General features: G+C 39.8%; 1 protein-coding gene across 3 annotated transcripts in view; it reads left to right on the top strand.

Moving 5' to 3' along the window:
• ptprg (protein tyrosine phosphatase, receptor type G) overlaps window positions 1-19025 on the top strand; it is a 357095-nt gene extending 338070 nt beyond the window's left edge. For all 3 annotated transcript variants that reach the window (XM_031901245.1, XM_031901244.1, XM_031901246.1), the window contains 6 exons: window positions 1194-1270; window positions 1366-1494; window positions 7697-7843; window positions 9348-9490; window positions 15703-15838; window positions 18073-19025. In XM_031901245.1, coding sequence (XP_031757105.1) covers window positions 1194-1270; window positions 1366-1494; window positions 7697-7843; window positions 9348-9490; window positions 15703-15838; window positions 18073-18216 — 776 coding nt within the window. In that variant the 3' untranslated portion in view covers window positions 18217-19025. The remainder of the gene's footprint in view (window positions 1-1193; window positions 1271-1365; window positions 1495-7696; window positions 7844-9347; window positions 9491-15702; window positions 15839-18072) is intronic.
• The last annotated feature ends 3131 nt before the right edge of the window (window positions 19026-22156 follow it).

The following is a 22156-nucleotide window of genomic DNA, read 5'->3' as shown; positions in this document are numbered from 1 at the left end:
TGTCTGTGGATATAATAGCTGGGAAGAGTGTAATATTTCTTTCCTTTCTGTGTTCAGCTTCATGCGTCTCGGTGGCCTCGGGGTTAATGGTTCTGTGAGACAGAGGTTAAAGACAAAAGGAAGAGTGATGAGTGGCACAGAGAGATAGGGCGGCATACAAAGGAAGCGATTAGACAACCAAGGGAGAGTGGGTAGAGAGAGGGACTGGGCCTGAGACCCAGAAGGAACCTTCTATCTAGGGCAGAACATAGGTCGGCGGTGGCACCGCGGGCAGCTGGAACCGAAACACTTAAATAGCAGGAAGATAAAAAGGCCAAAGGGTTTGTCTAGAGTCTCAGCCAGGAAAGTTTCTGAAGCAGAGGCAGGTGGTCTTCAGAGTCAAAGGATGGATAGAATGATCAAGAGGAGCCGAGGGTCGAGAAAAGGTCTCGAGAGTGAGCAGAAAGAATGAGAGTGGATTTGATTGAGCTGTTAATGCGGTGCTTCGGGGGGCACAGGTCGGGGTAGGGGCATTGGAGATGAAGGAACGCAACCGATCTAGCTTACATCTTGTTCTACGGCTTTAATAGAAAAGGCTATGGGGGGCACAATGCAGCAGTTAGGCATGAGGGAAGAAGCTGATACACTGCCGAAATGTAAATTATAGTTGGATTACTGTATAGAAATCTCTCCCCAATGCTTTACGGATTCACTCTGAAAAATGCCAGTGCCGGTGATCAGATCACTTGGCTTTCTGTTTTGGCAATGGTGTGATTGTATCATTCAAAGGCCCCTTAGGAAGCTCCATGAATGGACTAGAGCAGCGGTTCTCAACCTGTGGGTCGGGACCCTTTTGGGCGTCGAACGACCCTTTCACAGGGGTCACCTAAGACCATCGGAAAACACATATTTCCGATGGTCTTAGGAATAATTTTATGGTTGGGGGTCACCACAACATGAGCAACTGTATTAAAGGGTCGCGGCATTGGGAAGGTTGAGAACCACTGGACTAGTGGGTGATCCGTATGTGGGGCTATCAGATTGCTGGTAATTTTCATTGGGCACCAATGAGAAGAGTCCCACTTTCTAGATTCCGTCCATTTTATTGGCACAATTCATCCAACTTATAGGAAGGTCCCAGCTCATTGGAGGATAAATATTCTTGATTGTTTGTGTCACTTAATGCCTTCTCTTTTCCCCCCCCCCCCCCGCAGCTGAGCGTGCCAGGGTGGGACTAGCGCCATTACCGGGAATGAAGGGAACCGATTACATCAATGCGTCTTACATCATGGTAAGGAAGGATTGGAGTTGGAGTTGGATTGGAGTTGATTGCTCTCCATGAAATGTTCATCTTCAGGTGTCAATCGAAATATTCTCTCTCCCCAGGGCTATTTAAGGAGTAATGAATTCATCATAACCCAGCACCCCATGCCGCACACGACGAAAGACTTCTGGCGAATGATTTGGGATCACAATGCGCAGATCATCGTCATGCTCCCCGATAACCAGAGCTTGGTGAGTGCGGAAATTTCTTCTTTCACTGCGGAAATTTCTTCTTTCACTTCTGAAAGCGTATTTGAAAAATCAAACCTGCTTGATCGAGATCTTGGCCAATTTCAGGCCAGATATTGGTCGGGGAGGCCCGTCGGTGGTGCCCATACACCTAAAGGACCGATATCGGCAGCTAAAAACCCATGTTTGGCCACCTTTATACTTTTTTTTTTTTTGTCTCGAATCAAATTTGCTTTGCCTTCTTCTAATGCAAATGAAAGAATGCAAAAGATCACCGCAAGTCACTGCGCTCAGTTATAGGCGCATTAACTTACCGCAATAATAAATGGGCAGGATGGCAGTTGTTGTTTGGCGTGGGCTGGCGTCGTTAGGACAAGCTGGAAATTTGGCTGTTGGGAGGGAATTAAGAATTTACCCATTTCCAAGCGCTGTAAACATAACACGCGCCCTTGGTTTTTCCTAATAGGATTGTTACTGCCAGCTTTGTTACTGGCATAGGGGCTTGTACGGAATTGAATACAAACTAAAAACTGTCTTAAAAAGAACTGAACAGACGATGACTCCTCACAGGCCCCCTGTATAAGGGTATAGCTTATTGTGTGCCCAGAACATTCCTTCTCTGTATATTTGTATTTATACATATGGGTAGGAGGTGCCATAGTGTTTCCCTTAGACAGTACAGTATGGGGGTACAGCTTATTGTGTGCCCAGAACATTCCTTCTCTGTATATTTGTATTTATACATATGGGTAGGAGGTGCCATAGTGTTTCCCTTAGACAGTACAGTATGGGGGTACAGCTTATTGTGTGCCCAGAACATTCCTTCTCTGTATATTTGTATTTATACATATGGGTAGGAGGTGCCATAGTGTTTCCCTTAGACAGTACAGTATGGGGGTACAGCTTATTGTGTGCCCAGAACATTCCTTCTCTGTATATTTGTATTTATACATATGGGTAGGGGGTGCCATAGTGTTTCCCTTAGACAGTACAGTATGGGGGTACAGCTTATTGTGTGCCCAGAACATTCCTTCTCTGTATATTTGTATTTATACATATGGGTAGGGGGTGCCATAGTGTTTCCCTTAGACAGTACAGTATGGGGGTACAGCTAATTGTGTGCCCAGAACATTCCTTCTCTGTATATTTGTATTTATACATATGGGTAGGAGGTGCCATAGTGTTTCCCTTAGACAGTACGGTATGGGGGTACAGCTTATTGTGTGCCCAGAACATTCCTTCTCTGTATATTTGTATTTATACATATGGGTAGGGGGTGCCATAGTGTTTCCCTTAGACAGTACAGTATGGGGGTACAGCTTATTGTGTGCCCAGAACATTCCTTCTCTGTATATTTGTATTTATACATATGGGTAGGAGGTGCCATAGTGTTTCCCTTAGACAGTACAGTATGGGGGTACAGCTTATTGTGTGCCCAGAACATTCCTTCTCTGTATATTTGTATTTATACATATGGGTAGGGGGTGCCATAGTGTTTCCCTTAGACAGTACAGTATGGGGGTACAGCTTATTGTGTGCCCAGAACATTCCTTCTCTGTATATTTGTATTTATACATATGGGTAGGAGGTGCCATAGTGTTTCCCTTAGACAGTACAGTATGGGGGTACAGCTTATTGTGTGCCCAGAACATTCCTTCTCTGTGTCTCCTATCACGTATGGCAGCTCTATGACACTTGATACCAAACATGATTTTAGTCTCAATGAGCCGGGGATTATGGCGCCGTTGCTAAAAGCCATTGCCGGGCACCTATTTATTGAGAGGCGCACACTTAGCCACGCTTAAAATATTTCTCATGAATTCCATTCTGAGTCAATAACGCAAACAGCAGCCTAATAGACTCGGGGAAGTATTTCAGCCCAAATTGCATTTTTGCTGCCGAGACCTCTCAAGACAAAATGCCTGTTATTGCCGACATTACCAGGATGGATGGCGCCAATCATATTGTACACTTTGAAATGAAGAGACATTTTTTTCCCTGTATGAAAAAAAAAAGAGGTTCCTGTTCGGAAAGCAAAAATGAAGAATCGTTCCAGAAACCCAAATGTATTTCAGGGTTGGTGGGTTCTCCTAAGGGAAGTGTCAAACGCAGGCAACTTATATAGGGGGAAGTTAGATGGCGGCAGTTGCGAGTTTATGGGAGCATATAGAGCTGGGAGGCATTTAGTGGTAGCCCATATAGTAGCCTGGGGGCTTGTCATTTGGGCTCCCAGACGCCAATCATTACGCTTGCTGGAGTTCTGTTCTAGATCAATGAGCATGTCCCACCTTTGAACACCTAGAACACCTTGAAGGTTCAACCTCAGCCCATGAAATGGGTTCAGAGATGAGAAAATATTGGTATGGCAGTTATTCAGTCATGTTCCAAGAGTAAGTAGGGCAGTAAATACATATTCACCCCAAGTCTCACCCTAACTGACCTTCAGGCTGGCCTTTTAGGTGAATCTAGAAGCGCAAATGGCCTATCTCCCAAATTCTCACCATAGCTCAGCCTTAGTCCCCCCTGCTCCAGGCTACCTTCCCACCCTCACATCCCAGTTTGGGAACTATTATTCTAGAAAATGACCTGTGCCTGTGTACATTTCCTCTCATTTTAAGGTGGTCTTACATACTTGGATTTGTATTACCCATCATTTGTGCCTCCATGGCTGCCGTGGGGTGGAATGTGGTGTTCACAAGATTGTAGTCATGTGCCCGGGATTGTAGTCATGTGCCCCAGCAGCCGATCAGCAGAACAATGGGAAGGGAGCAAGATAGCAGCTCCCAGTAGGTATCAGAATAGCACTCAATAGTAAGAAATCCAAGTCCGGCCTGGGACTCCTCCAGTTACATGGGAGTAGGAGAAACAATAGGTTAGCTGAAAGCAGTTCTAATGTGTAGCGCCGGCTGAAAGCTCAGACTCAGGCACACTTTACTGCTGCGCTGCAAGTTGGAGTGATATCCCCCCCCCTCACCCCCAGCAGCCGATCAGCAGAACAATGGGAAGGGAGCAAGATAGCAGCTCCCAGTAGGTATCAGAATAGCACTCAATAGTAAGAAATCCAAGTCCGGCTTGGGACTCCTCCAGTTACATGGGAGTAAGAGAAACAATAGGTTAGCTGAAAGCAGTTCTAATGTGTAGCGCCGGCTGAAAGTTCAGACTCTGGCACACTTTACTGCTGCGCTGCAAATTGGAGTGATCCCCCCCCCCCCCCCTCTCCCCCAGCAGCCGATCAGCAGAACAATGGGAAGGGAGCAAGATAGCAGCTCCCAGTAGGTATCAGAATAGCACTCAATAGTAAGAAATCCAAGTCCGGCTTTGGACTCCTCCAGTTACATGGGAGTAGGAGAAACAATAGGTTAGCTGAAAGCAGTTCTAATGTGTAGCGCCGGCTGAAAGTTCAGACTCTGGCACACTTTACTGCTGCGCTGCAAATTGGAGTGATACCCCCCCCCCCCCCACCCCCAGCAGCCGATCAGCAGAACAATGGGAAGGGAGCAAGATAGCAGCTCCCAGTAGGTATCAGAATAGCACTCAATAGTAAGAAATCCAAGTCCGGCTTGGGACTCCTCCAGTTACATGGGAGTAGGAGAAACAATAGGTTAGCTGAAAGCAGTTCTAATGAGTAGCGCTGGCTGAAAGCTCAGACTCAGGCACAAGGCACTGAGATGGCGCCTACACACCAATATTACAGCTACAAATACATTTGTTGGTTCAAGAATAAAATGTTAAATGGCAGAGATAATTATTTTCTATGGAACAGTGTCATTTAGAAATAAAAAGTACCCCGTAAAAATAATTACAGAATCCCTTTAAAGTGGGAGTTGCAGGGAACGTTCAAAGTGGGCCAACCATGGGTCCCAAGTTACTAATAGGTCTTCCTTGTTTCCCCACTATGGGGCAGTTTGGCATTCTGTTCTTGTCAGATCCCTGCCATAGGGCTAACAAAGCAGAGGCAATAACAAGCCTAGAGGTAGATTATATGAGCAGTTTGGCCCATGTAACAATGGTGAGAGGCCTGACAGGGTGTTTTGCCGCTTAGTAATGATGATGTTGGCTACAGACCCACTGAGATAAATGAACATATCCCTTATCATACAGTCTGATTCTTTGTTTCATAATGTATTTAATGAAGGCTAAATTACCCGGAAAGGAAACATCTGTCAAATGTACTTTTTTAATGTTATCGGTCAAGGAGTGTGATTTTGTTTTTCTGGAGTCCAAACTCATTAATAACAGCTCCTGTTGTGCCGATACGGAGCTAAACTTAAGGACGGGGAAAGCATAATGTTAAACATGCTGTTTTGTAATTAAATTAAGTCATTTTTCTTGAACGGAAAAGGGCAAAAATCCTAATTAACAAGAGTTTCTTGCTGGTAGTTTCTCGGCTTATTTACAAGAAAGCAAAATGAGCAGTGATTTAATAAAATGGCTTCAAACAAAATCAAAACTGGAGCATTTCAATTTTGAAAACTTGGGGGCACGTTTATTCCATAATATCACTACATTTATCTAAGGAATCTCAGCCATAAAGCAGGGCAGGACTGCTGCTTACAATGGGGGGATCAGATAGGATCTGTGCCACTGTGACAGAATGCTCTGTTATACAGATAGCTAGAATCTCAGCCATAAAGCAGGGCAGGACTGCTGCTTACAATGGGGGGATCAGATAGGATCTGTGCCACTGTGACAGAATGCTCTGTTATACAGATAGCTAGAATCTCAGCCATAAAGCAGGGCAGGACTGCTGCTTACAATGGGGGGATCAGATAGGATCTGTGCCACTGTGACAGAATGCTCTGTTATACAGATAGCTAGAATCTCAGCCATAAAGCAGGGCAGGACTGCTGCTTACAATGGGGGGGTCAGATAGGATCTGTGCCACTGTGACAGAATGCTCTGTTATACAGATAGCTAGAATCTCAGCCATAAAGCAGGGCAGGACTGCTGCTTACAATGGGGGGGATCAGATAGGATCTGTGCCACTGTGACAGAATGCTCTGTTATACAGATAGCTAGAATCTCAGCCATAAAGCAGGGCAGGACTGCTGCTTACAATGGGGGGGATCAGATAGGATCTGTGCCACTGTGACAGAATGCTCTGTTATACAGATAGCTAGAATCTCAGCCATAAAGCAGGGCAGGACTGCTGCTTACAATGGGGGGATCAGATAGGATCTGTGCCACTGTGACAGAATGCTCTGTTATACAGATAGCTAGAATCTCAGCCATAAAGCAGGGCAGGACTGCTGCTTACAATGGGGGGATCAGATAGGATCTGTGCTACTGTGACAGAATGCTGTTATACAGATAGCTAGAATCTCAGCCATAAAGCAGGGCAGGACTGCTGCTTACAATGGGGGGATCAGATAGGATCTGTGCCACTGTGACAGAATGCTCTGTTATACAGATAGCTAGAATCTCAGCCATAAAGCAGGGCAGGACTGCTGCTTACAATGGGGGGGTCAGATAGGATCTGTGCCACTGTGACAGAATGCTCTGTTATACAGATAGCTAGAATCTCAGCCATAAAGCAGGGCAGGACTGCTGCTTACAATGGGGGGGATCAGATAGGATCTGTGCCACTGTGACAGAATGCTCTGTTATACAGATAGCTAGAATCTCAGCCATAAAGCAGGGCAGGACTGCTGCTTACAATGGGGGGGGGGGATCAGATAGGATCTGTGCTACTGTGACAGAATGCTCTGTTATACAGATAGCTAGAATCTCAGCCATAAAGCAGGGCAGGACTGCTGCTTACAATGGGGGGATCAGATAGGATCTGTGCCACTGTGACAGAATGCTCTGTTATACAGATAGCTAGAATCTCAGCCATAAAGCAGGGCAGGACTGCTGCTTACAATGGGGGGATCAGATAGGATCTGTGCCACTGTGACAGAATGCTCTGTTATACAGATAGCTAGAATCTCAGCCATAAAGCAGGGCAGGACTGCTGCTTACAATGGGGGGATCAGATAGGATCTGTGCCACTGTGACAGAATGCTCTGTTATACAGATAGCTAGAATCTCAGCCATAAAGCAGGGCAGGACTGCTGCTTACAATGGGGGGATCAGATAGAATCTGTAGAATGCTCTGTAACACAATACACATTCCCCCATTCAACAATTTTGTATAGATGAAAATAGAAAAATTGCTAATTATATTTCTTTATTCTCTTTTTCATATTCGGAATGTGTTGGCCAGGCTGAAGATGAATTTGTTTATTGGCCAAGTCGAGAAGAATCCATGAATTGTGAGGCCTTCACCGTTACCCTTATCAGCAAAGACAGACTGTGTCTGTCCAACGAAGAGCAAATTATCATTCACGACTTTATTCTTGAAGCGACGCAGGTGAGCAAACAAAAAACTGCAAATCCACAGATATCTTTATTATTTACCTACAGCTATGTAAATATATCTAATGGAAATCTGCAGCCTTGTGCCTTTATATGGGCACAGAACCCCTCAGTGACTGCTAATATCCTTATCATTTACAGTAGGGGGTACATTATCCCTTATAATACATGAGTGATACTCAGAGTTCCCTGTATGACTCAGCCTGCAGCCTTGTGCCTTTATATGGGCACAGAACCCCTCAGTGACTGCTAATATCCTTATCATTTACAGTAGGGGGTACATTATCCCTTATAATACATGAGTGATACTCCGAGTTCCCTGTATAACTCAGCCATCAGCCTTGTGCCTTTATATGGGCACAGAACCCCTCAGTGACTGCTAATATCCTTATCATTTACAGTAGGGGGTACATTATCCCTTATAATACATGAGTGATACTCAAGAGTTCCCTGTATAACTCAGCCTGCAGCCTTGTGCCTTTATATGGGCACAGAACCCCTCAGTGACTGCTAATATCCTTATCATTTACAGTAGGGGGTACATTATCCCTTATAATACATGAGTGATACTCAGAGTTCCCTGTATAACTCAGCCTGCAGCCTTGTGCCTTTATATGGGCACAGAACCCCTCAGTGACTGCTAATATCCTTATCATTTACAGTAGGGGGTACATTATCCCTTATAATACATGAGTGATACTCAGAGTTCCCTGTATAACTCAGCCTGCAGCCTTGTGCCTTTATATGGGCACAGAACCCCTCAGTGACTGCTAATATCCTTATCATTTACAGTAGGGGGTACATTATCCCTTATAATACATGAGTGATACTCAAGAGTTCCCTGTATAACTCAGCCTGCAGCCTTGTGCCTTTATATGGGCACAGAACCCCTCAGTGACTGCTAATATCCTTATCATTTACAGTAGGGGGTACATTATCCCTTATAATACATGAGTGATACTCAAGAGTTCCCTGTATAACTCAGCCTGCAGCCTTGTGCCTTTATATGGGCACACAACCCCTCAGTGACTGCTAATATCCTTATCATTTACAGTAGGGGGTACAGTATCCCTTATAATACATGAGTGATACTCAGAGTTCCCTGTATAACTCAGCCTGCAGCCTTGTGCCTTTATATGGGCACAGAACCCCTCAGTGACTGCTAATATCCTTATCATTTACAGTAGGGGGTACATTATCCCGTATAATACATGAGTGATACTCCGAGTTCCCTGTATAACTCAGCCTGCAGCCTTGTGCCTTTATATGGGCACAGAACCCCCCAATGACTGCTAATATCCTTATCATTTACAGTAGGGGGTACATTATCCCTTGTAATACATGAGTGATACTCAGAGCTACATTAAACTTATCTCATCTACATAAGGCTACCCATGGCCTCCTGTTGCAAGGCTACCATAAACCGTAGGAGGACAAAAGACAACTCTTGCTGCTTAAAGAGTGTGTGTTTATTACCCAGATGTTTTCTCCTTTATTAGGATGATTACGTTTTAGAAGTTCGTCACTTTCAGTGCCCCAAGTGGCCCAATCCGGATGCTCCAATCAGCAGTGCATTCGAACTGATCAATGTGATTAAGGAAGAAGCCCTGACGAGGGATGGACCCACTATTGTGCACGATGAGTAAGTCACCATCAATAACATTTTCCGTCTAGAGTTTCCAAAACTTGAGGAGTTGGTACTGGCCAAGTGGACCCCTTGCTTCCCACAAAGTTGTTCTTCTCAGTAGAGATGTTTCAAATAGGCATGGGGGGAGCTTACTCCTTGTGGTGGTACCATCTCAAAGCGCTACCGAATGCAAATGTCTAAATGAACCTTGACATCCATAAAGCTTCTCCACCAAAGATAGGAAACGCCATAAGAACTTACTTTTGTTATTGAGGCAAAAAGAGTCCCACAAAACGATATTTTTCAGAAATTAAAAAAAGAATATTGGACTGTGGAGCCTTTCATGCACACCCCTCCTGCCCTACAGTGTATTTGCTGCCCTTTGCCTTTGCTTTTTGGGACCCCTGATCCCATTATATTGATATCCCTACTTGGAATCCCTCCACTCAAGGTGGCCATACACGTAACGATCCGCGAGGTCGCCAAGTGAGTGGATCTTCTCCCGATATCCCCACCTACGGAGGAATTCAGGCTAATTCGGTCATTTGGCCCTGGGGCCAAACATTCGAATTAGAATGACTATTAAGGGCGCAGTCGGTTCGGGGACAGCATCAACGAGCCGATGCGGTGCCAGATCCGACTAAATTTTTTAATCTGCCCAATCGATATCTGGGCAATTTCAGGCCAGATATCGGTCGGCCAGGCCCCTCGTTTCTGCCCATACACGAGCCGATAAGCTGCTAAAACGGTCCAAGGGACTGATATCGGCAGCTATTATTGGCACCTTTAGAATGGAAAACTATCCTATTAAAGGGAATTGTAGGGGGCATTTACAGCATGGAAGTGCAATAATCAGGAGCATTCTGCCATTTTTTTTTTGCAAATTTAACCCTGCCCTTCACACCGTATAAATTGCTGGCGGTCTCTTCAGTGACCACCGACCCCATGAATACAATTGCCTTCGTCTGGCAGCTCTCGCTTTATGAGGTGGGGACGGGGAAGCACAAACTCATTCAGACACCCAAATAAGAAAGCAACAGTGTCGGGCTGTCCCACCAGGATACCAGGTGGTCCTCAGTGCTTGTGGGCCCCATTATGGTTCGGTTGGTGTGTTCATGGAGCAGCCAAGTGGCACCAGTGGCGGAAGAGGGAGGGAGGGTCTTTAGTAGTGAGGAAAGAGTTGAACATGAGTGGCAGTGGGGCCCCCAAGTTGAAGGTCCTCCGTTGGGTCTCCATTCTGACTTTGGTGGAGCAGCTCAAGATAAAGTTTCTTTGTTAGTTCCATTTGCTGACATTTTTGTTGTCAGCTGTGCATAAGCAACACCTTTTTTCCATGCATCAGTGATTCAGGAGGCGGGGTTTAGACTAAATAAAAATGGCCACTTCTTGTGCATTGTACCCATCGAGCTTGATGGCTGTCTGAAAGAAGTGCATATACAGTAAAGCCACATTTATTGGCAATATGTGTATAGGGTTGGAAGGGAAGGGAAGGGTTGGAAGGGTTGAACTTCATGGACTCTGGTCTTTTTTCAACCCTATGTAACTATAACTATGTGTTTGTTGTTTTAAGCTATATTCCCTAAGATATTCCCTGACCTTTTCGTGTTTTCAGTGATTATTAAATGACGAAAAAAAACCTTTTGCTTTATTTACTGTAGACCTAGACTTTATTTATTTATTCTTAATGCACATTTACCTCATTCCCCCTTTTTTAATTGTTATTTAAGCCCAATGTAGCCGAAAACTGAACTTTGCCTCCGCAGCAAAGCCGGCAAGTTCGGAATTTACGGCTTTCCGATAATTACGTCCACAAATTAGCCCAAGATAGATGAAAATGGCAATGCCGAGCTGCCATGGTATCCGTTTCGTGATTTGTGCTCTAATTTGTTTGTAGTTGGAGGTGATCAAATTCTCCTCTAAAAAATGCGCCAGCGATTAGCCCTTCAGCCATATGTCGCCAGATTGTGAGCTTCTTATATTTAAAAATTATCCGGGTCATTTGCATGCAAATTCCATGTTCTTAAGTTGGACAAATGGGAATGTTATGTATTCCGCGCGAGTCTGAACGGGGCCCGTTAGTTTTATGAAGAGTAGGCACCATGGGAAATTTATCTGATGTAATAAAAAAATAAAATATTTATTAGTATTGAAAGTATATATCAAATCTTCACCCATCAAGGCAATAATGCATGGGCTTATGGGCTTCCGATATTGGCCCTGCCCCTTTGTCATCTTCAACCAGGAAGCCTAATTGCCCATGGGAGTAACTACAGAGGAATCAGACTGTAGGGGGGGCAGTAAAGCCCTAATTAATGAGCAAATATAATATATCTTGGTAGAATAGCTCATTAGGTTTTGGGGCCCTAAATTGAATTTGCTGTTACGCCACTGTATCTGTTTCTGTTGAGAAGATCCGTTGACATGGCGGCCACCAACCATGTTGTGCCTTTTATGGTCAGGTGTGAGGGTGCTGGGCCATTCTCAGGAGTCTGGTCAATGCATTTAGGAAATGGGACCAGTGTGGGAGTGGGATGCCTTTGACGGTGGGCCCACTCTTCAAACTATTTTTCATCCACTTCTCATTCAGCCTCTATATATTCGTAGTTTTTTTTTCTTTACGTACTATAATCTTGATATTTAGTTGATTTATTCCCATAGAGAAATAGAAAATGACCATGAATTAGGCCAAATAGAAGCAGGAAGACCCCAGGGAGTTTTCCTGGTTTCCCTGTGGGCCAGTCCGACACAGGAAGTCTATGGATTTCACAGGTATGCGATCCATTATCCAGAAACCTACTATCCAGAAAGCTCCAAATTATGGAAAGGCCATCGCCTATAGACTCAATTTTAATCAAATAACTCAAATTTTCAAATATTTATTTTTTCCCTGTAATAATAAAACAGTACCTGTACTTGATCCCAACTAGATATAATTACCCCTTATTGGGGGCAGAACAGCCCTATTGGGTTTATTTCATGGTTAAATGATTCCCTTTTCTCTGTAATAATAAAGCAGTACCTGTACTTGATCCCAACTAAGATATAATTACCCCTTATTGGGGCAGAACAGCCCTATTGGGTTTATTTAATGGTTAAATGATTCCCTTTTCTCTGTAATAATAAAACAGTACCTGTACTTGATCCCAACTAAGATATAATTACCCCTTATTGGGGGCAGAACAGCCCTATTGGGTTTATTTCATGGTTAAATGATTCCCTTTTCTCTGTAATAATAAAACAGTACCTGTACTTGATCCCAACTAAGATATAATTACCCCTTATTGGGGCAGAACAGCCCTATTGGGTTTATTTAATGGTTAAATGATTCCCTTTTCTCTGTAATAATAAAACAGTACTTGTACTTGATCCCAACTAAGATATAATTACCCCTTATTGGGGCAGAACAGCCCTATTGGGTTTATTTCATGGTTAAATGATTCCCTTTTCTCTGTAATAATAAAACAGTACCTGTACTTGATCCCAACTAAGATATAATTACCCCTTATTGGGGGCAGAACAGCCCTATTGGGTTTATTTCATGGTTAAATGATTCCCTTTTCTCTGTAATAATAAAACAGTACCTGTACTTGATCCCAACTAAGATATAATTACCCCTTATTGGGGGCAGAACAGCCCTATTGGGTTTACTTTGTATTTAAATGATTTTTTAGTAGACTTGAAGTATGAAGATCCAAATTATGGAAAGACCCCTTATCTGAAAAACCCCAGGTCTTGAGCATTCTGGGTAATAGCTCTCATACCTGTACTCTCAGTGACTCTACTGATGCTGGAAGGAGATAATAGCTCACGTTTTACTGTATATTTCAAACACCCATATTATATCAAATATTGACATGGTTCCACAGTGTAGAACTTGTTGGGAGGAGCAAGATCATGGTGGACCATGGGTGGTGGAAAGTAAAAGAACTCCATTTGTAATTAGATACTGTAGTACCGTACTGTGACTTCCTTTCACAGGTTCATCAAGCTGAGGATAAAAGGCCAGAGAAGTATAAGTGGCTGATAAATATGCTCCTCACAAGCCTGGAACAGTCTAGACACTTCCCTTGCTTTTTCGCTCCCTTTGAAAGCATTGTTCATTAAAATTGGTACCGAATGTTTATTTGATTATTTCATATCCTTGCTGATACCATCAGACTCTCCTTTGTAGTCTCTTCAGAGTCGTGTCTCTGAGGCCTCTCGAGAGGCGGTTTCTTTAACGGCCCGGACAAAGCGCCGCTAATGATGCCCCTCAACCTCATTAGCCGCGAGTTACCATTCACTGGCAATTGCCTCGGTATCAAACGTGACAAAAGATCTAAATGAATCAGTAAAAAAAAAAATCCGTGAACAAAGTCGGGGCCAGTGATTAGACGCGGCCGGTCCGATAGGATTTGGGAAAGTGGGCTAATTAAGTGGGTTTATTACAGAAGATGTTTCAGTTGGAGATGGGAAACCATATCACTGATGGAAGTTGTTCCTTTTATTCATATGGAGTTGTATCACTTCATTATTATTATTAACATTTATTTATAAAGCGCCAACATATCCCGCAGCGCTGTACAATAAGTGGGTTACATACATTCGGCATACAGAGTAACATATAAAGCAACCAATAACCGATACAGGAGGGGAAGAGAGCCCTGCCCAAAAGAGCTTACACTCTACAAGGAGTAACATATAAAGCAATCAGTAACCGATACAGGAGGGAAAGGGAGCCCTGCCCAAAAGAGCTTACACTCTACAAATTATTATTATTAACATTTATTTATAAAGCTCCAACATATCCCGCAGCGCTGTACAATAAGTGGGTTACATACATTGGACATACAGAGTAACATATAAAGCAATCAGTAACCGATACAGGAGGGGAAGAGAGCCCTGCCCAAAAGAGCTTACTCCACTTTAATTGTATTCTGAATATCTGTATCTATCCCTTAGCCTCCAGTAAGGCCACCTGGTGCTGATAAGTTTGGACACTGTGGACAGAACATTATTTTTTTCTATGTTGATACAGGTATGGGAGGCGTTATCCGGAAACCCGATATCCAGAAAGCTCTGAATTACTAAAAACCTGTCTCCCATAGACTCCATTTTAATCAAATAATTCAGATTTTTAAAATTGATTTCCCTTTTCTCTGTAAAAATAATTTTATCTTAGTTGGGATCAAGTACAGGTACTGTTTTATTATTACAGAGAAAAGGGAATCATTTAACCATGAAATAAACCCAATAGGGCTGTTCTGCCCCAATAAGGGGTAATTATATCTTAGTTGGGATCAAGTACAGGTACTGTTTTATTATTACAGAGAAAAGGGAATCATTTAACCATTAAATAAACCCAATAGGGCTGTTCTGCCCCCAATAAGGGGTAATTATATCTTAGTTGGGATCAAGTACAGGTACTGTTTTATTATTACAGAGAAAAGGGAATCATTTAACCATTAAATAAACCCAATAGGGCTGTTCTGCCCCCAATAAGGGGTAATTATATCTTAGTTGGGATCAAGTACAGGTACTGTTTTATTATTACAGAGAAAAGGGAATCATTTAACCATAAAATAAACCCAATAGGACTGTTCTGCCCCCAATAAGGGGTAATTATATCTTAGTTGGGATCAAGTACAGGTACTGTTTTATTATTACAGAGAAAAGGGAATCATTTAACCATTAAATAAACCCAATAGGGCTGTTCTGCCCCCAATAAGGGGTAATTATATCTTAGTTGGGATCAAGTACAGGTACTGTTTTATTATTACAGAGAAAAGGGAATCATTTAACCATTAAATAAACCCAATAGGGCTGTTCTGCCCCCAATAAGGGGTAATTATATCTTAGTTGGGATCAAGTACAGGTACTGTTTTATTATTACAGAGAAAAGGGAATCAGTAAAATTCTGAATTATTTGATAAAAAAAAAAAAAAAGGAGTCTTTGGGAGATGGCCTTTCCGTAATTCGGAGATTTCTGAATAACGGGTTTCCGGATAAGGGATCCCATACCTGTATGTAGAATAAAGGTTCAGTACACAGTATCTATATCATACTTTGTGTATACACAATAAATTAAACATAATACTTATGAGCTTTCCTTAAAAATTCTCTTTCAAATGTTCTTCAGTTGATGTTCCTCTAGGCGTGTTGTTCCTAAGCGTGTTGTTCCTAAGCGTGTTGTTCCTAGTTCCTGCTCCAAGGATATTTACACTCACTCCGTTTCGCTTGAATTTCAGGTTTGGAGCCGTTTCAGCTGGAACGCTCTGCGCTCTCGCCACTCTGTCCCAGCAGATGGAGAATGAAAATGCTGTTGATGTTTACCAAGTGGCCAAGATGATAAATCTTATGAGACCGGGTGTATTCACAGATATTGTAAGTTGCCAAGAGAGAGACAATAGCCAGTGACTTAATGCCTTGATGTATCATTCATTGTTGGATTAACGACCACCTGCAGGAGCAGATCCAAAAGCCTCCAAACAAACTGCGGGGATGAGATAGACAATCTGGATTTGGTGTATCCACTGCTCTCACCGCTTTTGTTCTTTCAGACATTTGCCTTCTTTTAATCAAAGTTTCTTTTTGATTTAAAAGTCTATTGACTTTTTCCAAGCCTTTTTTTCCATCCCAGCATTTCTTAGTTGCAGTATAGTAAAGCAGTATAATGGTAGGGAATATAACAGGTTTGTTAAATACATTGTTTTAACAGAGGCCCTGCTCCCCAACCCCTTGGATGTTGCTTCCAGGGGCCTCAAAGCCGGGGCTTATTTTTGAATTCCTGACTTGGGGCTACCAAATAGCCAATCACAGCCCTTATTTGCACCCCCAAGAACTTTTTCCTGCTTGTGTTGCTCCCCAACACTTTTTCCATTTGAATGTGGCTCACGGGTATAAAAGGTTGGGGATCCCTGATGTAGATTTACTCAGTCAAGAGCAGAAGACTTTAGAGGCATCTGTAAGATTCTACTGTGTTTGTAGTTCATTTAGGGGTTGTCTGTTTGTTTTATATTCTACAGTTTGTTTGTATGACTTCCTATGCTGCCTATTTACAGCCTACAACTAAATGTAGATGTTGCGCTCAACAATCAAAAAAACAAAAACGCCTAATATTATGAATAATAATAATAATGACAAAAGTAACTGAATTATTAATGTTACTAATAATATTTAGTTTTTAATCTAAATGTATGGTTATTGGAAATGTAAATTGAATAGCGTGCAATAATAATGAGGAAAAAAAAATATATATATAAAGTATCAATATATTTTGTATTATTAGTAGTAGTATCAATAATAATAATAATAATGATAATAATGCTAACAATAACATAAAATAAAAATTATAACACCAAATATTTTTTTTTTTTAATTTTGTATAATTTTATTATAATTATGTAATTTTATTTATTATTGTTATTATTGTATTTAATGTTATTATTATTATTATTATTATTATTATTATTAATAATAATAATAATACAATAATAAGTATATTTTATTATTTAATTTTATTATTGTTATTATTTTCTTATCATTAATAATACATAACAATTAAATAATAATAATAATAATAATAATAATAATGCATAATATAACAATATATAAAAATAAATATTAATCAATAATAATAATAACAGAATAATGGCAAAATAATAAAACATGATTCTAATTATTATTAATAGTATTAATAGTAATAATAATAGTAATAATAATGTAATAATAATATGTTACTATTATTATTAATAATAACAACAACAACAACAACAACAACAATAATAATATAATAATAACAATAATAATAATAATAATGCATAATATAACAATATATAAAAATAAATATTAATCAATAATAATAATAACAACAGAATAATGGCAAAATAATAAAACATGATTCTATTATTATTATTATTAATAGTATTAATAGTAATAATAATAGTAATAATAATGTAATAACAATAATATATTATTAATAATAATATTATTATTATTATTATTATTATTATTATTATTATTATTATTATTATTATTATTATTAATTATTATTATTACATTATTATTACTATTATTATTACTATTAATACTATTAATAATAATAATAGAATCATGTTTTATTATTTTGCCATTATTCTGTTATTATTATTATTGATTAATATTTATTTTTATATATTGTTATATTATGCATTATTATTTTTATTATTATTATTATTATTAACAACAACAACAATAATAATATAATAACAATAATAATAATAATAAATAATAATAATAATAATATATTAATAATAATAATATATTAATAATAATAATAATATGTTAATAATATAATATTTAATTTTACTAATATTTGTCTTATTTTTATTATAATTACTAGTTATTAGTATTAGTATTATTATTAAGTTATGATAATAATATTTTTTTTCTTACCTTTCTCTTCCATTCTGACTTGCTGCCCTGCAGATAAGAGAAATAAGCCCCATTGATAAGATAAAAGTTAGAATCCCAATCTTGAGCGTTTTAGAACAGAAAAAAATAAATGTAAAAAAAAAAAATCAAGTTATTTTCTTAAAGGTTGGTATGGCGACGGCACTGACGTGTTCTTCTCCCCACAGGAACACTACCAGTTTCTCTACAAGGCGATGCTCAGCCTGATCAGCACGAAAGAAAACGGAACCAACTTGGCTTTGGATAGAAATGGTGCTGTTTTAATCAGCGACGAGTCGGACCCCTCCCAAAGCATGGAATCTCTTGTTTAAACGGACCCTTTTAAGAGAAAAACAAAAAGGCACCATTGAAGATTGAGCGAACTTTTTGAGGCCTTTTTCTTTTGCCAGACTATAGGTTATACAATAACCCAATTACTTTTCTACACTGATATAAAAAAAAAAAAAAAAAATTTTGATATTTATTTTTTGCCATTTTATGTCTTAATGGTATCCTACTGAACATTTGCGCCTCTGTTTAATCCACACAGCGAGAAGCAAAGTTACCTAGTTTTGCACTATTTGATCAGTGTTAACTGCCTAGAATTTTTTTCTAACACCCAAAAAAAAAAACAACGAGCCCTACGGGTGGGCGTTCCCGGAAATCAGGATACGGTCGGCGCTTGTCTCTCTTAGGTAACTCGGCGTTTTCATTGTGGTAACTAAGCTCAAAGGGCAAACAAAGACTTTTTTAAAAACAAAGAAATCATTTTAATCCAGTTTTATATATTTTTCTTTTGTTTGCTCTTTTTTTTTCCCGGTTAATAGAACGTCTGCAATTTTTTGGAAAACACAAGTGAATATATATTCCATATATACCCGCCCCCAACATACATATTCTTACTCTCTGTATATAAACGCCACAGATTCCCATCAGAGCTGTCCAGTGTATTATGGCATTCCATTTACAGACTATGAACTCACGTTGTAACATATCCTGTCCTGATTGGTCGTCGTTGCGGATTATTTCTACGTTATTGTTAATTATGCACAGTTTTGTTATGCTTTTACCCTGCCTCGTTATGAGTTGCTTCTAATGTCTTATCACAACTGAAAATATATTTTTTTCTCAAATTTTAAAACTTTGATGATTATTTTATTTTTTTTTATTATTATTGTTTCGTTACCGCAACGTCGGTGTGACGATAACCGTTTTTTGCCTTTCTATATCAAGCAGGTTTGTATAATATACAGTTTTATATCAGTGTTTCAGTCTGGTCTATTCTGCTATATAATACATTTCTGAGTTCTATGGTTTAGGCCAGGGGTGCCCAGACTTTTTCCCCCCCGCGGTTGACTTTTGGCCCCTACCCGCATATGTACGCGACGCAGCGTACGTACACATACCTAATAAAAGCACGGAACCTCCGCATTTCCCGGCTTCAACGCGGTCCACCAGAAATCCACAGGGGATGGACCGGTGGCCCGAGATCGATGTTTTGGCCACCCCTGGTTTAGACTGTGGCTCAGAACTGCCCAACCGCTTAAAAATTTCGAAATTGCATCATATTGGGGAAAGGAAGAAGACACAGAGTGTTAATTATATAGCATATGTCCATAGGATAAGTATAGTACTCTACTGTTACATCTTATTGTTCATTTCCTCTGTATATATGTGTTTATACATATAGCGAGAGTGGCCATATTGTTTCTCTTAGACTAGGTCTGGCCACCGGCAGGACTGTGGGCCGTTTATGTTCCTTATGGTCCCCAGTCTGCTGAATGGCTCCATAGACTTCTTTATATGACATTTTAATATAATCTGGCCATTTAGACTGGCCATTCTCCATATTCATTGGTTACAGGAATAGGGACATATTTTAGACACTAGTAATATAATACAGGTATGGGATTTTTTATCCGGAAACCCATTATCCAAAAAGCTCTGAATCATAGGAAAGTCTCCCATAGACTCCATTTTAATCAAATAATTCAAAATTTTAAAAAAGATTTCCCTTTTTCCTTGTAGTAATAAAACAGTACCTGTACTTGATCCCAACTAAGATATAATTACCCCTTATTGGGGGCAGAACAGCCCTATTGGGTTTATTTCATGGTTAAATGATTCCCTTTTCTCTGTAATGATAAAACAGTACCTGTACTTGATCCCAACTAAGATATAATTACCCCTTATTGGGGGCAGAACAGCCCTATTGGGTTTATTTCATGGTTAAATGATTCCCTTTTCTCTGTAATAATAAAACAGTACCTGTACTTGATCCCAACTAAGATATAATTACCCCTTATTGGGGCAGAACAGCCCTATTGGGTTTATTTCATGGTTAAATGATTCCCTTTTCTCTGTAATAATAAAACAGTACCTGTACTTGATCCCAACTAAGATATAATTACCCCTTATTGGGGGCAGAACAGCCCTATTGGGTTTATTTAATGATTAAATGATTCCCTTTTCTCTGTAATAATAAAACAGTACCTGTACTTGATCCCAACTAAGATATAATTACCCCTTATTGGGGCAGAACAGCCCTATTGGGTTTATTTAATGGTTAAATGATTCCCTTTTCTCTGTAATAATAAAACAGTACCTGTACTTGATCCCAACTAAGATATAATTACCCCTTATTGGGGCAGAACAGCCCTATTGGGTTTATTTAATGGTTAAATGATTCCCTTTTCTCTGTAATAATAAAACAGTACCTGTACTTGATCCCAACTAAGATATAATTACCCCTTATTGGGGCAGAACAGCCCTATTGGGTTTATTTCATGGTTAAATGATTCCCTTTTCTCTGTAATAATAAAACAGTACCTGTACTTGATCCCAACTAAGATATATGATGAGTGCATCTGTCCTGTTTTGTGGAAAATTTGCGAAATAGCAAAAATTCAGCAAATTTGTTGCAAAATTTTTTTGCCACGCGTGTCTTTTTTTCCACAACCGCGCCCATTTTGACAGGACCGCAACTTTGACACGACTGCGACAAACGCAACAAATTTTTTGGTGCCAGATTTTCACAAACCAATGGCGAAATGCGGAAATTCGCTGCGAATCCATGCCTGGTGAAAAAATTCGCTCATCACTAAAACGAATCCTTTTTGGAATGTTTAATGTTTAAGAGATATTTTAATAAATTTGTAGACTTATTTATCACTTTTTGATTTGGTGAATATTTTTTTAATTTAAATAAACTTGAAATTCTACCAAAACTTGAATGTTTGCTTTTTTTTACTAAAAAAAAATTGAATATATATTGAATTGATCAAATGAAAAAAAAAAAACCTCAAATGAATCAAATTGATATTCTCGTCATTTTCTATGGGTCTATAAACTCAAGAAATTTGAAAACTGTTTAAAACTTGGATTGAAAAAAAATAGATACATTTTGCCTAGCACGACTCCTATTGGCTTCTACGTTTTTCCAAATTGAGTTTTTCCAATTTTTTTTCTGATTATTGGATTTGGAACAGTTTTGAAAACCATATTTTGAATTTGGGAGTATTTTGTGGAAAAGTATTGCGGAAAAATTTGAATGTTTATAAAATCAGCCCCTATAAGTATCAAAATCCAAATCACAGGAAGATCCCTTATCAAGGAAAACCCATGTCCTGAGCATTCTGGATAACAGATCCCATACCTGTACTCTAGAAATATGACATTGTTAAGAAATAGGTAGATTTTGTTAGATTTCTTCCCTTTATGGGATGTTGGGAAGTGAATTATCTAATGGCAGTCTTAGGGGCACATTTACTAATCCCCGAATGAGAAAAATTCGGATTGGAAAACGAACATTTTGCGACTTTTTCGTATTTTTTGCGATTTTTTCATAGCCATTACAAATTACGTGAATTGTCGCGACTTTTTCATAGCCATTATGACTTTAGTGAATTGTCACGACTTTTTCATAGCCATTATGACTTTCGTGAATTGTCGCAACTTTTTCATAGCCATTACGACTTTCGCGAATTGTCGCGACTTTTTCGTATTGAGTGCTCGAAAAATTCACGACAATTCGCGAAAAAGTCGCAAAATACCGATCATTACAAAAAAACGCATTCGGACCCTTTTCGGCCGTTCATGGATTAGTAAATGTGCCCCTAAGGGGCACATTTACTAATCCACGAATCCGAATCCCGAACGGCAAAAATTCGTATTGGAAACGAAAATTTCGGAACTTTTTCATCGCCGTCGCGACTTTTTCGTATTTTTCACGACTTTTCGTCGCAAATTTTTCGGATTGAACGATCGTAAACG

The sequence above is a fragment of the Xenopus tropicalis genome, chromosome 4 (genome assembly GCF_000004195.4).
Source record: "Xenopus tropicalis strain Nigerian chromosome 4, UCB_Xtro_10.0, whole genome shotgun sequence".
NCBI classification, from domain to species: Eukaryota; Metazoa; Chordata; class Amphibia; order Anura; family Pipidae; genus Xenopus; species Xenopus tropicalis.
Note: the sequence above shows the minus strand (reverse complement) of the source record. Positions and strands in the feature narration are given on the sequence as shown.